Source organism: Urocitellus parryii, chromosome 6 (assembly GCF_045843805.1).
Source record: "Urocitellus parryii isolate mUroPar1 chromosome 6, mUroPar1.hap1, whole genome shotgun sequence".
Taxonomy (NCBI): Eukaryota; Metazoa; Chordata; class Mammalia; order Rodentia; family Sciuridae; genus Urocitellus; species Urocitellus parryii.
This window is the reverse complement of record NC_135536.1, coordinates 83,475,874-83,489,138: the sequence shown is the minus strand read 5'-3', so window position 1 is coordinate 83,489,138 and position 13,265 is coordinate 83,475,874. Positions and strand designations below refer to the sequence as shown.

The 13,265-nt window shown below is 35.8% G+C and overlaps 1 protein-coding gene across 5 annotated transcripts in view; it reads left to right on the top strand.

Annotated features, from left to right (window-relative positions):
- The window catches only part of Dph6 (diphthamine biosynthesis 6), a 175,701-nt gene that overhangs the window by 95,701 nt on the left and 66,735 nt on the right, over nucleotides 1-13,265 (top strand). For all 5 annotated transcript variants that reach the window (XM_026392269.2, XM_026392259.2, XM_026392248.2 and 2 more), the window contains exon 5: nucleotides 11,364-11,482. In XM_026392269.2, the coding sequence (XP_026248054.1) occupies nucleotides 11,364-11,482 (119 nt within the window). The remainder of the gene's footprint in view (nucleotides 1-11,363; nucleotides 11,483-13,265) is intronic.

Genomic DNA, 13,265 nt, shown 5'->3' with positions numbered 1-13,265 from the left:
CATTTGATGTCCTGTAAGCCTCTTGTATTTGATTTTCCAATTTATTCTTCTTGTTTGGAAAATTTTCTGATATTATTTCACTGAATAGATTGTACATTCTTTTAGTTTGGAACTCTATGCCTTCTTCTATCCCAATAATTTTTAAATTTGATCTTTTTATGTTATCCTATAGTTCTTTTTTTTTAAATTTTTATTGGTTGTTCACAACATTACAAAGCTCTTGACATATCATATTTCATACATTAGATTGAAGTGGGTTATGAACTCCCAATTTTACCCCAAATGAAGATTGCAGAATCACGTCGGTTACACATCCACAATTTTACATAATGCCCAATTAGTAATTGTTGTATTCTGCTACCTTTCCTATCCCCTACTATCCCCCCTCCCCTCCCCTCCCATTTCTCTCTCTACCCCATCTACTGTAATTCATTTCTCTCATTGTTTATTTTCCCATTCCCCTCACAACATCTTATATGTAATTTTGTATAGCAATGAGGGTCTCCCTTCATTTCCATGCAATTTCCCTTTTCTCTCCCTTTCCCTCCCATCTCATGTCTCTGTTTAATGTTAATCTTTTCTTCCTGCTCTTCCTCCCTCTCTGTTCATAGTTGCTCTCATTATATCAAAGACGACATTTGGTATTTGTTTTTTAGGGATTGACTAGCTTCACTAAGCATAATCTGCTCTAGTGCCATCCATTTCCCTGCAAATTCTATGATTTTGTCATTTTTTACTGCTGCATAGTACTCCATTGTGTATAGATGCCACATTTTTTTTATCCATTAATCTATTGAAGGGCATCTGGGTTGGTTCCACCGTCTAGCGATTGTGAATTGTGCTGCTATGAACATCGATGTGGCAGCATCCCTGTAGCATGCTCTTTTAAGGTCTTCAGGGAATAGTCTGAGAAGGGCAATAGCAGGGTCAAATGGTGGTTCCATTCCCAGCTTTCCCAGGATCTCCATACTGCTTTCCAAATTGGCCGCACCAATTTGCAGTCCCACCAGCAATGTACAAGAGTCCCCTTTTCTCCACATCCTCGCCAGCACTTGTTGTTGTTTGACTTCATAGTGGCTGCCAATCTTACTGGAGTGAGATGGTATCTTAGGGTGGTTTTGATTTGCATTTCTCTGACTGCTAGAGATGGTGAGCATTTTTTCATGTACTTGTTGATTGATTGTATATCCTCCTCTGAGAAGTGTCTGTTCAGGTCCTTGGCCCATTTGTTGATTGGGTGATTTGTTATCTTATTGTCTAATTTTTTGAGTTCTTTGTATACTCTGGATATTAGGGCTCTATCTGAAGTGTGAGGAGTAAAAATTTGTTCCCAGGATGTAGGCTCCCTATTTACCTCTCTTATTGTTTCTCTTGCTGAGGAAAAACTTTTTAGTTTAAGTAACTCCCATTTGTTGATTCTTGTTGTTAACTCTTGTGCTATGGGTGTCCTATTAAGGAATTTGGAGCCTGACCCCACAATATGTAGATTGTAGCCAACTTTTTCTTCTATCAGACGCAGAGTCTCTGATTTGATATCAAGCTCCTTGATCCATTTTGAGTTAACTTTTGTGCATGGCGAGAGAAAGGGATTCAGTTTTATTTTGTTGCATAAGGATTTCCAGTTTTCCCAACACCATTTGTTGAAGATGCTATCCTTCCTCCATTGCATGCTTTTAGCCCCTTTATCAAATATAAGATAGTTGTAACTTTGTGGATTAGTCTCTGTGTCCTCTATTCTATACCATTGGTCTACCCGCCTGTTTTTGTACCAGTACCATGCTGTTTTTGTCACTATTGCTCTGTAATATAGTTTGAAATCTGGTATCGCTATACCGCCTGATTCACACTTCCTGCTTAGAATTGCTTTTGCTATTCTGGGTCTTTTATTTTTCCATATGAATTTCATGATTGCTTTATCTATTTCTACAAGAAATGCTGTTGGGATTTTGATTGGCATTGCATTATACCTATAGAGAACTTTTGGTAATATCGCCATTTTGATAATGTTAGTTCTGCCTATCCATGAACAGGGTATATTTTTCCATCTTCTAAGATCTTCTTCTACTTCTCTCTTTAGGGTTCTGTAGTTTTCATTGTATAACTCTTTCACCTCTTTTGTTAGGTTGATTCCCAAGTATTTTATTTTTTTGGAGGATATTGTGAATGGAGTGTTTTTCCTCATTTCCTCATCATGTCATCTGCAAATAGTGATAATTTAAGTTCTTCTTTTCCTATTTTTATGCCTTTAATTTCTTTCGTCTGTCTAATTGCTCTGGCCAGTATTTCGAGAACTATATTGAATAGAAGTGGTGAGAGAGGGCATCCCTGTCTTGTTCCAGATTTTAGAGGGAATGCCTCTAACTTTTGTCCATTCAAAATGATGCTAGCCTGAGGCTTAGCATAGATAGCTTTTACAATGTCAAGGTAAGTTCCTGTTATCCCTAGTTTTTCTAATGTTTTGAACATAAAGGGATGCTGTACTTTGTCGAATGCTTTCTCTGCATCTATCGAGATGATCATATGGTTCTTATCTTTAAGTCTATTGATGTGGTGAATAACATTTATTGATTTCCGTATATTGAACCATCCTTGCATCCCAGGGATGAATCCTACTTGATCATGGTGCACAATTTTTTTGATGTGTTTTTGTATTCGATTTGCCAGAATTTTATTGAGGATTTTTGCATCTAGGTTCGTTAGAGATATTGGTCTGTAGTTTTCTTTCTTTGAGGTGTCTTTGTCTGGTTTTGGAATCAGGGTGATGTTGGCCTCATAGAATGAATTTGGAAGAGCTCCCTCGTTTTCTATTTCCTGAAATAACTTGAAAAGTATTGGTATTAATTCTTCTTTAAAGGTTTTGTAAAATTCCGCTGTATACCCATCCGGTCCTGGGCTTTTCTTAGTTGGTAGTCTTTTGATGGCTTCTTCAATTTCATCCATTGATATTGGTCTGTTCAAATTGTGTGTATCCTCCTGACTCAGTCTGGGCAAATCATATGACTTAAGAAATTTATCAATGTCTTCACTATCTTCTATTTTATTGGAATATAGGTTTTCAAAATAATTTCTAATTGTCTTCTGTATTTCTGTAGCATCTGTTGTGATATTGCCTTTTTCATCCCGTATGTTAGTAATTTGACTTCTCTCTCTTCTTCTCTTCGTTAGCATGGCTAAAGGTCTGTCGATCTTATTTATTTTTTCGAAGAACAAACTTTTAGTTTTGTTAATTTTTTCAATAGTTTCTTTTGTTTCAATTTCATTGATTTCTGCTCTGATTTTAATTATTTCTTGCCTTCTGCTACATTTGCTGTTGTTTTGCTCTTCCTTTTCTAGGGCTTTGAGATGAAGTGTGAGCTCATTTATTTGTTGGTTTTTTCTTTTTTTGAGGAATGACCACCAGGCGATGAATTTCCCTCTTAAAACTGCTTTCATTGTGTCCCATAGATTCCGATATGTTGTGTCTGTAGTTTTATTTATCTCTAAGAATTTTTTTATTTCCTCCTTTATGTCTTCTGTAACCCATTGATCATTCAGTTACATATTGTTCATTTTCCATGTGACGTAGGATTTTTCCTTCCTTCTTTTATCATTGATTTCCAGTTTCATTCCATTATGATCAGATAAAATGCATGGTATTATCTCCACCCCTTTATATTTACTGAGGGTTGCCCTATGGCATCATATATGGTCTATTTTTGAGAAGGATCCATGTGCTGCCGAGAAAAAAGTATATCCATTTGATGATGGTTGATATATTCTATATATGTCAGTTAAGTCTAGGTTATTGATTATGGTATTGAGTTCTATAGTTTCTTTATTCAACTTTTGTTTGGAGGATCTGTCCATTGGTGAGAGAGGTGTGTTGAAGTCACCCATAATTATTGTGTTGTGGTCTATTTGATTCTTGAACTTGAGGAGTATTTGTTTTATGAATGCTGCAGCGCCATTATTTGGTGCATAGATATTGATAATTGTTATGTCATGTTGGTGAATGGTTCCTTTTAACAGTATATAATGTCCTTCTTTATCCCTTTTGATTAACTTAGTCTTGAAGTCGATTTTATTTGATATGAGGATGGCCACCCCTGCTTGCTTACGAGGACCGTGTGCGTGGTATATTTTTTCCCATCCTTTCACCTTCAGCCTGTGTATGTCTTTTCCAATCAGATGTGTCTCCTGGAGGCAGCATATTGTTGGATTTGTTTTTTTAATCCATGATACCAGCCTATGTCGCTTTATTGGAGAGTTTAAGCCATTAACATTCAGAGTTACTACTGATATATGGTTTGTACTTCCAACCATGTTTGATTATTTATCCTTTTTTTAAAAAAATTTAGTTTGTTTCTCCATGATTATCTTTCCCCTCGCCCTCTGTCTTTACCGAGGCTCTTCCCTCTGATGGTTTTGGTTATTGTTTTTCATTTCTTCCTCGTGTAGTGTTTTGCTCAAAATGCTTTGCAATGCTGGTTTTCTGGCTGCAAATTCTTTTAACTTTTGTTTATCATGAAAGATTTTTATTTCGTTGTCATACCTGAAGCTTAATTTTGCTGGATACAGAATTCTTGTTTGGTATCCATTGTTTTTCAGTGTTTGAAAAACATTGTTCCATGACCTTCTTGCTTTCAGCGTCTGTGATGAAAAATCCGGTGTTAACCTAATTGGTTTACCCCTGAATGTAATCTGCCTCCTTTCTCTTGTAGCTTTTAATATTTTCTCTTTGTTCTGTATATTGGATATCTTCATAACAATGTGTCTTGGCGTTGGTCTACTGTGATTTTGTGTGCTCGGTGTCCTGTATGCATCTTCAATTTGTATATCTGTTTCCTTTTTTATTTCTGGAAAGTTTTCGGTAATTATTTCATTCAGCAGGTTTCTCATTCCCTTGGTTTGAATCTCTGTACCTTCTTCTATCCCGATGACTCGTAAGTTTGGTTTTTTTATGTTATCCCATAACTCTTGGATGTTTTTCTCGTGATTTTTTACCAGCCTTTCTGAGTTGGCTAGACTCTTTTCAAGATGATATATTTTGTCTTCATTATCTGACGTTCTGGCTTCTACTTGATCCACTCTGTTAGTGATACTCTCAATTGAGTTTTTAATTTGGTTTATCGTTTCCTTCATTTCTAGAATTACTGTTTGATTATTTTTTATAATCTCTATCTCCTGATAAAGATGCTTAACTTCTTCTTTTATCTGTTTATGTAACTCATTCTCAATGTGTTCTTTTGCTGCTTGAATTTGCTGTCTCGTATCCTCTTTAAGGTTCCATTCCATCTGTCTAAGGTGTCCCATGAGTTCTTTATATGACCATTTTTCTGATGACTCTAGGTCCTCCTGAATATTTAGGCTGTCCTGCATTGTTTGTACTCCTTTTCTTCCTTGCTTTTTGAAGCTGCTCATGTTACTTCTTGTTCTGTTTGACTGCTGAGTTACTGTTTACTCCTATAAATTTATTTGATGCTGTAGCCGCAGGATTCAATGAAGTTATCTCCTCCGCCGCAGTCTGATGACGTCAGTTCTCTGCCATGGTGGTATCTCTTGCAAATGGCGACAGTTCGTTCCCCTTTGTCGGGTGACCAATGCAACGGGTGGGTCCTTACTGTCTCTCCCAAGCCCCGTTTCAAACCTTTGGCCGCTACCTATGAAGGCTCGGTAGGCATTTACCTCCGTAGGATCAGAAGGGCTGACCAGTTGTTTTAGCTGGATGGATTAGTGCTGAGTCTCAGCTGTTTGTCTGCGGGAAGCAGGCGAACGGGAGCTTGAATTCAGCCGATCTGGGCTTGCTGTGTGTTCTGAGAGGCCCAGACTGTTCGCCCCAGATCCACGTCAGCTCAGCATTGCCTAGTGATCCTGAGCAAACAGATTTAGGCTGTTTACGACTCCCTATGCCTGCACAGCTGAAGAGGTCAGAGACTTGATCTCTCCGCGCCCACCGCCATTTCGATCTCCGTAAAAATCCTTTTATCCTATAGTTCTTGAATGTTCTGCTCATGGTGTCTTACCATCTTCACTGCGTGGTCAACATTCTTTTCAAGATTATATATTTGATTTCATTGTTGGCGATTCTGTCTTCCAAGTGATCTAATCTATTAGTGGTGCTTTCTGTTGATTTTTTTTTTCCATTTCAAGGATATCTTTTTTTTTCAGAACCTCTTTCTCCTTATTGAATTAATCTTTTGCTTCCTATATTTGCTTACATAGCTCTTTATTGAAATGATCTTTTGCTGCCCGTATTTGTTCTCTTATATCATCCTTTAATTCACAGAACATTTTAATTATGTATATCCTGAACTCCTTCACTGAAATTTCTTCTATTGTGTTGGCCATGGATTCTAATAATGTAGTCTCTTGGTTTGGGAGTAGGGAGAGGCACTTTCTTCCCTTGTTTTTTCATGTTGTTCATGTGTCTTCCCTTCTAGCACTGCAGATCTGAGGTGTTACGGGTTTTTTTTGTTTTCTTTTGTTTTTTTAAGAGAGAGAGAGAGAATTTTAATATTTATTTTTTAGTTTTCGGCGGACACAACATCTTTGTTTGTATGTGGTACTGAGGATCAAACCCAGGCCGCACGCATGCCAGGCGAGCGTGCTACCGCTTGAGCCACATCCCCAGCCCGGTGTTACGGTTTTTTATCCTGTAGACTTATACTGTCCCTGCAATGTTCCAATACCTCTCCTTTGAGAGGGAGAACGATATTAACAGATCCCAATACAAACAATATACAGCCTTAAACCAAAGAGCTGTATTAAGATGCTTATGGTTTTGTCACAATATACATAAAAGGAGAATTCAATTATTATCTACAATATAAACAGTAGATTTGCAAAAGGGTCTACCTTTTCTGATGGTGGACAAAGAACCAGGTGTGAGGTGTAAGATGGGATGTTGAGGGGGTTGGAGGTGAGAATATAGTTATTAGATCTTAGGAATCATGAAAAGAGGAATCTAAAGAAGTTGGTTAATTGCAGGAGAAAAGAGTATGTGATTTGGGAGAGACATGTAAGTGGGAAGACAATAGAGAGAGTACAGAAAACAAATAAACATAATATTTAAGAAAAATAAAAAGTCTAAAAATAGAAGATAAAAGAATATACAACATAACTGTAAGATACTATTCAGACATCCTGGTCCTCAGTAGCCGAATTCATGAAAAGTACTTAGTTTCACAATGTTGATGGGGATGTGAGGGCAGGAGAAGAGAGAGACAAAAGAGAAAAAAAAATCTCAAAGGAAGATATAAGGATTGTTTTTGTTGGAGATCAGTATCTTTCCTGCTTCCATTCTCTTCCAGTAGGAGGGGTTGTCTGTTGTTTGCTGGTATTTCCACCCTCAGAATGGTGAAGGGTTATTAGGATGGGAGAGTTGGTATTGGGGGTTGGGCTCTTGGAGATGGGGTATAGCACTTGCCAGTTCCTGATGTGAGACTGAACCCCAAGGATCTCCTTTGAGCCCCACTTGTGTGATGTTGACCCTGGTTTTATCTACTTATATCGCCTGTAGACCTCACAATTCCTGTCTCTAATTTAGCCTCTAAACTGTCTTTTACTCATCACCTCCCTTTCTACTTCCTAATCAGGAACCTTTTTCTCTGGAATTTTTGTGGGCTGCACTCTGGGGGTACATATCTTTTGCTGAGAACTGTTTTGTATTAGGCAGTTCCCTGCCAGGCTTTGCGATCTATGAACTGGCTATGTAGCCCCAAGCACTATGCTGGCTTACTGGTTGCCGGGGAGAGGGGGGAGTTGGGGACTTTAGGTACCTTGATTTTCCTTTAAACCATAGCCAGTGTCCCAAAGTGGGAGTTGCCCCAACTAAATACAGTGACAAAGGTGTCCCAAGATGGAGGTGGCTGCTTTCAGTGATGAGGTGTTAAAACTGAGGCTGGGGGACCTGTATGGAGAAAGAGACTGGGATTCCTGCATGGGAACAGCTGTTGGGGGTCCTCTAATTACTAGCAGAGAAACAGTATTCCCACTAGTTGAATCCCAGGTCACAGAGTGACATAGAATGTAGCCTCCCTCTAGCCGTCCACATTGGAATAGTGCATCAGTTTACTTATTTATATTTAAGTGTTTAATAGAATTCACAAGCTCAAATGCAACAGTGATTTACATAGGAAGTTTGTTTGAGTCATGATATTTTCAACTGTTAAAAATTTAAATAGGATAAGATTGATTTATGTCTAAAATAATTTTTTTTAAAGAGAGAGAGAGAGATAATTTTTTAATATTTATTTTTTTTTAGTTTTCGGCTGACACAACATCTTTGTTTTGTATGTGGTGCTGAGGATCGAACCCGGGCCGCACGCATTCTAGGCGAGTGCGCTTCTGCTTGAGCCACATCCCCAGCCCCTAAAATAATTTTTAAATGCTGTGAATTCCAGAGCAACAACCAAGAATTTCACAATGAGGACTGGAAGGAATAAGGTCTTCCATAAAACCAAAATCTTATTAAGAAAATGTAGAGAGTCTAGTTGATTAGTAGGCATTAAACATCAGTGACAAGAAATCAAGAACTAAAGTGCTTGTGTCACATAGGTATTTCAAATTTTATTACTTTTTTTAAAATTAACTACCTCAGCATAGGTGCTTTGAGACATTTTACAAATACAAAAATTACATAAATGCCTCTGTAATGAAGAAGGTTTTGATTTCTTTGAAATTCTAGATGTATGTATTTGAAAAGATAGTGATTTTTTTTCTTTTTTTTTAAAGAGAGAGTGAGAGAGGAGAGAGAGAGAGAGAGAGAGAATTTTTAATATTTATTTTTTAGTTTTCGGCGGACACAACATCTTTGTTTGTATGTGGTGCTGAGGATCGAACCCGGGCCGCACGCATGCCAGGCGAGCGCGCTACCGCTTGAGCCACATCCCCAGCCCCAGATAGTAATATTTTTAATACCATTTTTGAGTAAATGACAAAACATTTGGTACATTGAGTAGGTACTGTGAGATTCTGAGGTGGTGGGGAGAAGATATCTGTGTAGGCCTGAATAGTCAGCTAAACAACCAAATATATTCTAGGGATGATTGTTTTGAGAGTAATAAACCTTACAGACACCTAGAAATAATGGGCTTTAGACTGATATTCTTGGTTGGAAATTGATCTCAGCTACTTATTATGTGACTTGGACAAGTCACTTGGCTTGACTACCATTTCATGAATGCCTGTTTTATCTACGCATTGTTACATTCTTTATCCACATTACCTTTAAGTTATTATTAATCAATTATAATCCTTCCTAAGAGAGTGACATTTAATCAAAGTCATGAATTAAGTAAGGAACAGGAACTAACCAGGGTGATATCCATGTGGATTCATTGCAAGGATTTTTAAATTTTCAACTGATACATAAAAATGATACATATTAAAGAGGTAACTATGTAATGTTTTGACATGTATGCATCATATGATGTTTAAATCAGGTGAAACATGTCCATCATTTCTTCATGATGAAATTCTTCATTTCTTTGTCACTTCTTTATGATGAAAACTTTCAAGATCCTTTCTTCTAGCCTTTTGAAATATAGAGTGCATTATTGTCATTTGTAATTATCCTGATATATGCTAGCAAACCAAAACTTCTTTTTCCTGTGTAACTGTAACATGGTACCTATTAATCAACCTTTCCTCATCTTTCTCTCCTGCTTTCCTCTCAGCTGAAACTCTGGTAACCTCCCTTCTCTCAATTTCTATGAGGTCAACTTTTTAGATTCCACGTATAAATGAGATTCTATAGTACATGTCTTGCTGTCCTAGCTTATTTCACTTAACATGGTGATCTCCAGCTCTATCCATGTTGTCACAAATGATAGGATTACATTCTCTTTATGGCTGAATATTACTCCATTATTTATATATATTTTTTCCACATTCATTAAACAGGTGATGGATGCTTAGGTTATTTCCATTTCTTTATTGTGAATAGTGCTTCAGTAAACACAAGAGTGCAGATGTCTCTTCAGTATACTCTTATTTCCTTGGTATTTATGCCCAGACAAAATCTGCATCATTGCTGTACATCAGTAGCCAGTTATCTGAAGTAGAAATCAAGAATGCAATCTTAATTAAACTAGCTGACAAAAAAAATACGCAGGAATAAATTTAAAGAGGTAAAAGGTCTCTACAAAGACAAGTATAAAATGGTGATACAGGTATTACAAGAAATCCCATCATCTGTATTTTAAAAGAATCACACTGGCTGTGATATTGAAAATGAATTTTAAAAGAGAAGGGGAGGAAACAGGAAAAGGAATTAAGATATTGACATAAGAGATAATGGTAACTCAGCAGTGGCTCAGGAAGCTGAGCCAGGAAGATCACAAGTTCAAAGCCAACCTCAGCAACATTGAGGCACTAAGCAACCCATTGAGACCTATCTCTAAATAAAATACAAAAACAAAAAAAGGGCTGGTGATGTGGCTCAGTGGTTGAGTGCCCCTGAGTTCAATCCTTAGTAACAACCTCCACCCCACCTGCACCACCAAAAAAAAGATAATGGTGACTCAGACCAGGGTATTAGTAGTAGCACTGATGAGGAATAATCACATTAAGCATGGTGAAAATTGGGTATGGAATGTGAGGAATGTGAAACAAGAATAAAGCATTTCTTCACTTTCCATCTTTTAATCTTATCAAGAAATTTGAATGGAAATACTTTTGCCCTTATTTATGAGCTAGGGAAATGAACACAAGATCTTAAGAATTTACTTAACTTGCTAAAACCATCTGGCTAGAATACAGATGAGATTTCAAACCCAGATATGTTTTGACTTCAAAATCCATATTTTTTCTACTATATCAATAGTATAAAATATCTAGAACAATGCCTACAGTTTATCATGCACTCAGTGAATTTTACTTTTTGTTATTTTCTTTTCACTAAAATTCCTAAAAAGTATTTCTAAGCAGATAAAAGTAGTTCACAGGCATTGTAAATTTACTAAATATATGGTTATAAGAATAAATTTATTTTCCCAATTGCATACACTTCACAATTTTGGTACCCATTGAAGTTTTTTTTTTTAATGAGATAATCATCCATTGACATTTGTAGGCTTTTTCACATAGATTTCTAAACTTAATAACCTTACTAACATTAATATATCTAGTCTGCTTGGAGATTTCATTTTATATGTTTATGCTTAACCCAGGGGAATTAAATATATTTGTCTAATATTTACATGTGTGTGTGTGTGTGTGTGTGTGTGTGTGTATATAAGTTTCATTAGGCAAGACATGTTTTTTAAAGCATTTTAAATGATTAAATCCTTGAAAGAAGTATTATGTACAAAATCAAAGTAATTGCTCTAGATATAAGTATGGAACATTAAGAGATCATCTTTTTTTTTTCTTTTTACTTTTAGGTGTAAAAGGCTTAATCTCCAACTGTTAGCTTACCTTTGGCAAAGGAACCAGGAAGATTTGCTCCGAGAGATGATAGCATCTAACATTCAAGCAGTGATCATCAAAGTAGCAGCTTTGGGTACGTAACTAGACTCTAAAAGAGGACTGTTAACACATAGATAATCTTAGTTCACTAATAAACAGTTACAATGAAAAACTAAGAATGATTTAGAATATAAAAATTTATAGTCACAAGTTAAAAAAATAAACACACATTTTGTTATAAAGAATAGAAAGTTTTAATATAGGATTTTGAACATTTGCCAAAGTGATTAAAAGTGAGCTTCTTTTTTTGAATGTATAATGAATTCTAAAACTGATATTGTATTATGTTTCTTTTTTTTAAGTTGTTATAGGATTTGGAACTCAGATTTGTAGGAAACAGGAAACACAGGGATCCTTGGGATTTTTTGTTTTCAAAAGATTCTAAAAATATGTATTTGGTACAACACATGATATTCCTCTTACATTTTTAGCATTTTGAATAATACTAAAATTAGAATGATATATTTTGTGTTATCAGAAATAAACATGGTAGTGGGTTTTTGTTGGGGATGGTGAGAAAATCATGTTTGAGGGAATGTTATTTGATTATTTAGCATAGACATAGCAGGCAGGTGCTAATCTGATTCAAATGTGGATGTTGTATATGAACATGTTAATTTGTTATTTTGAATTTTTATAAATATGTTGATTTTTGAGAAACTATAGGGTTGATCCCAGTGTATTTGTTTTATGAACTTATTATAGAAAATGCCCTGAAGCCTCAGGATTCCCAAAGCCTACTCATGTAAATGTTTACCTTGATGATCTCTGAAATAAAGAGGTCTCAAGCTGTGGAAGACTTTATAAATAAATTCACATTTCAAACAGCATCAAATAAAGGCAAAGACTACAGACATTAGCATCGCTAACATTTTCCTGGTTAGTATTTGCCTTCCCAAAGTTAACAAGTTTCTCAATACTTGATACATGATTTTTCCTGTTTTTTAATTTTAGAAAAAAAAAATTTGGTTTTGTAGTATCGGGAATTGAACTATTTGCAAATGTTCTACAACTGAGCAATATCTCTAACCCTGTTTTTGAATTTCATACCAATGGATTATACTGTGTATTCTCTATTATGTCTGGCTTCTTTGGCTCAATATTATGTTTATGAGGTTTATTTGTATCATTGAATGATGAAATAAATATTCTTTATCCCTTCTGTTCTTGATTTTTCTTCCACAATGAAAATCTTGATTCTTAAAAACAGATGATATAATATTTTTTTACAAAATCTATTAGTATTTGAAACAAAGAGACAAGAAAACAGGTCTGCAATCCATTTTTTTCTAGTAATTAGAGTACACATGTTGGAAAGCAAGAAGGAAGAACTCGTATCATCTCCTCATAAACACATCACTTACAGACTTTGTGGCAAAAACTTAGTAAAAAATTATCATATTTACCACAGGGAAAGACGTTTATCTTTGGACTGCTTGTAGTAGTCTTGTTGCTAAAACAGAGAGAGAAAGAGATGACAGAAAAAGCTTTAAGTCCACTTTATTGTCACTGGAAGACCTTCTTGAAAGATATTTGTTAGCAAAGTAAATAAATTGATCACTAGAAAAATCATACAAGTTTAAGGGTGAGCTTAATCAGTTAAATGATTTTCTGCTAATATTAACTATGAAAGAGAGTAATAACAGGACTCTACTGGTAAGATTTCTGGGATTGGGAGGTAGGAATATGGGGAATATAGGGAAGGATGAAAGAACATAATTTTATGTCTCACAATTTTGCAAAATTTTTGTTTTGCCTGATTTACTGGACCTATATCTGAGTTCAAAGGTGCATGTACCAAATAGTGGAAAATATTA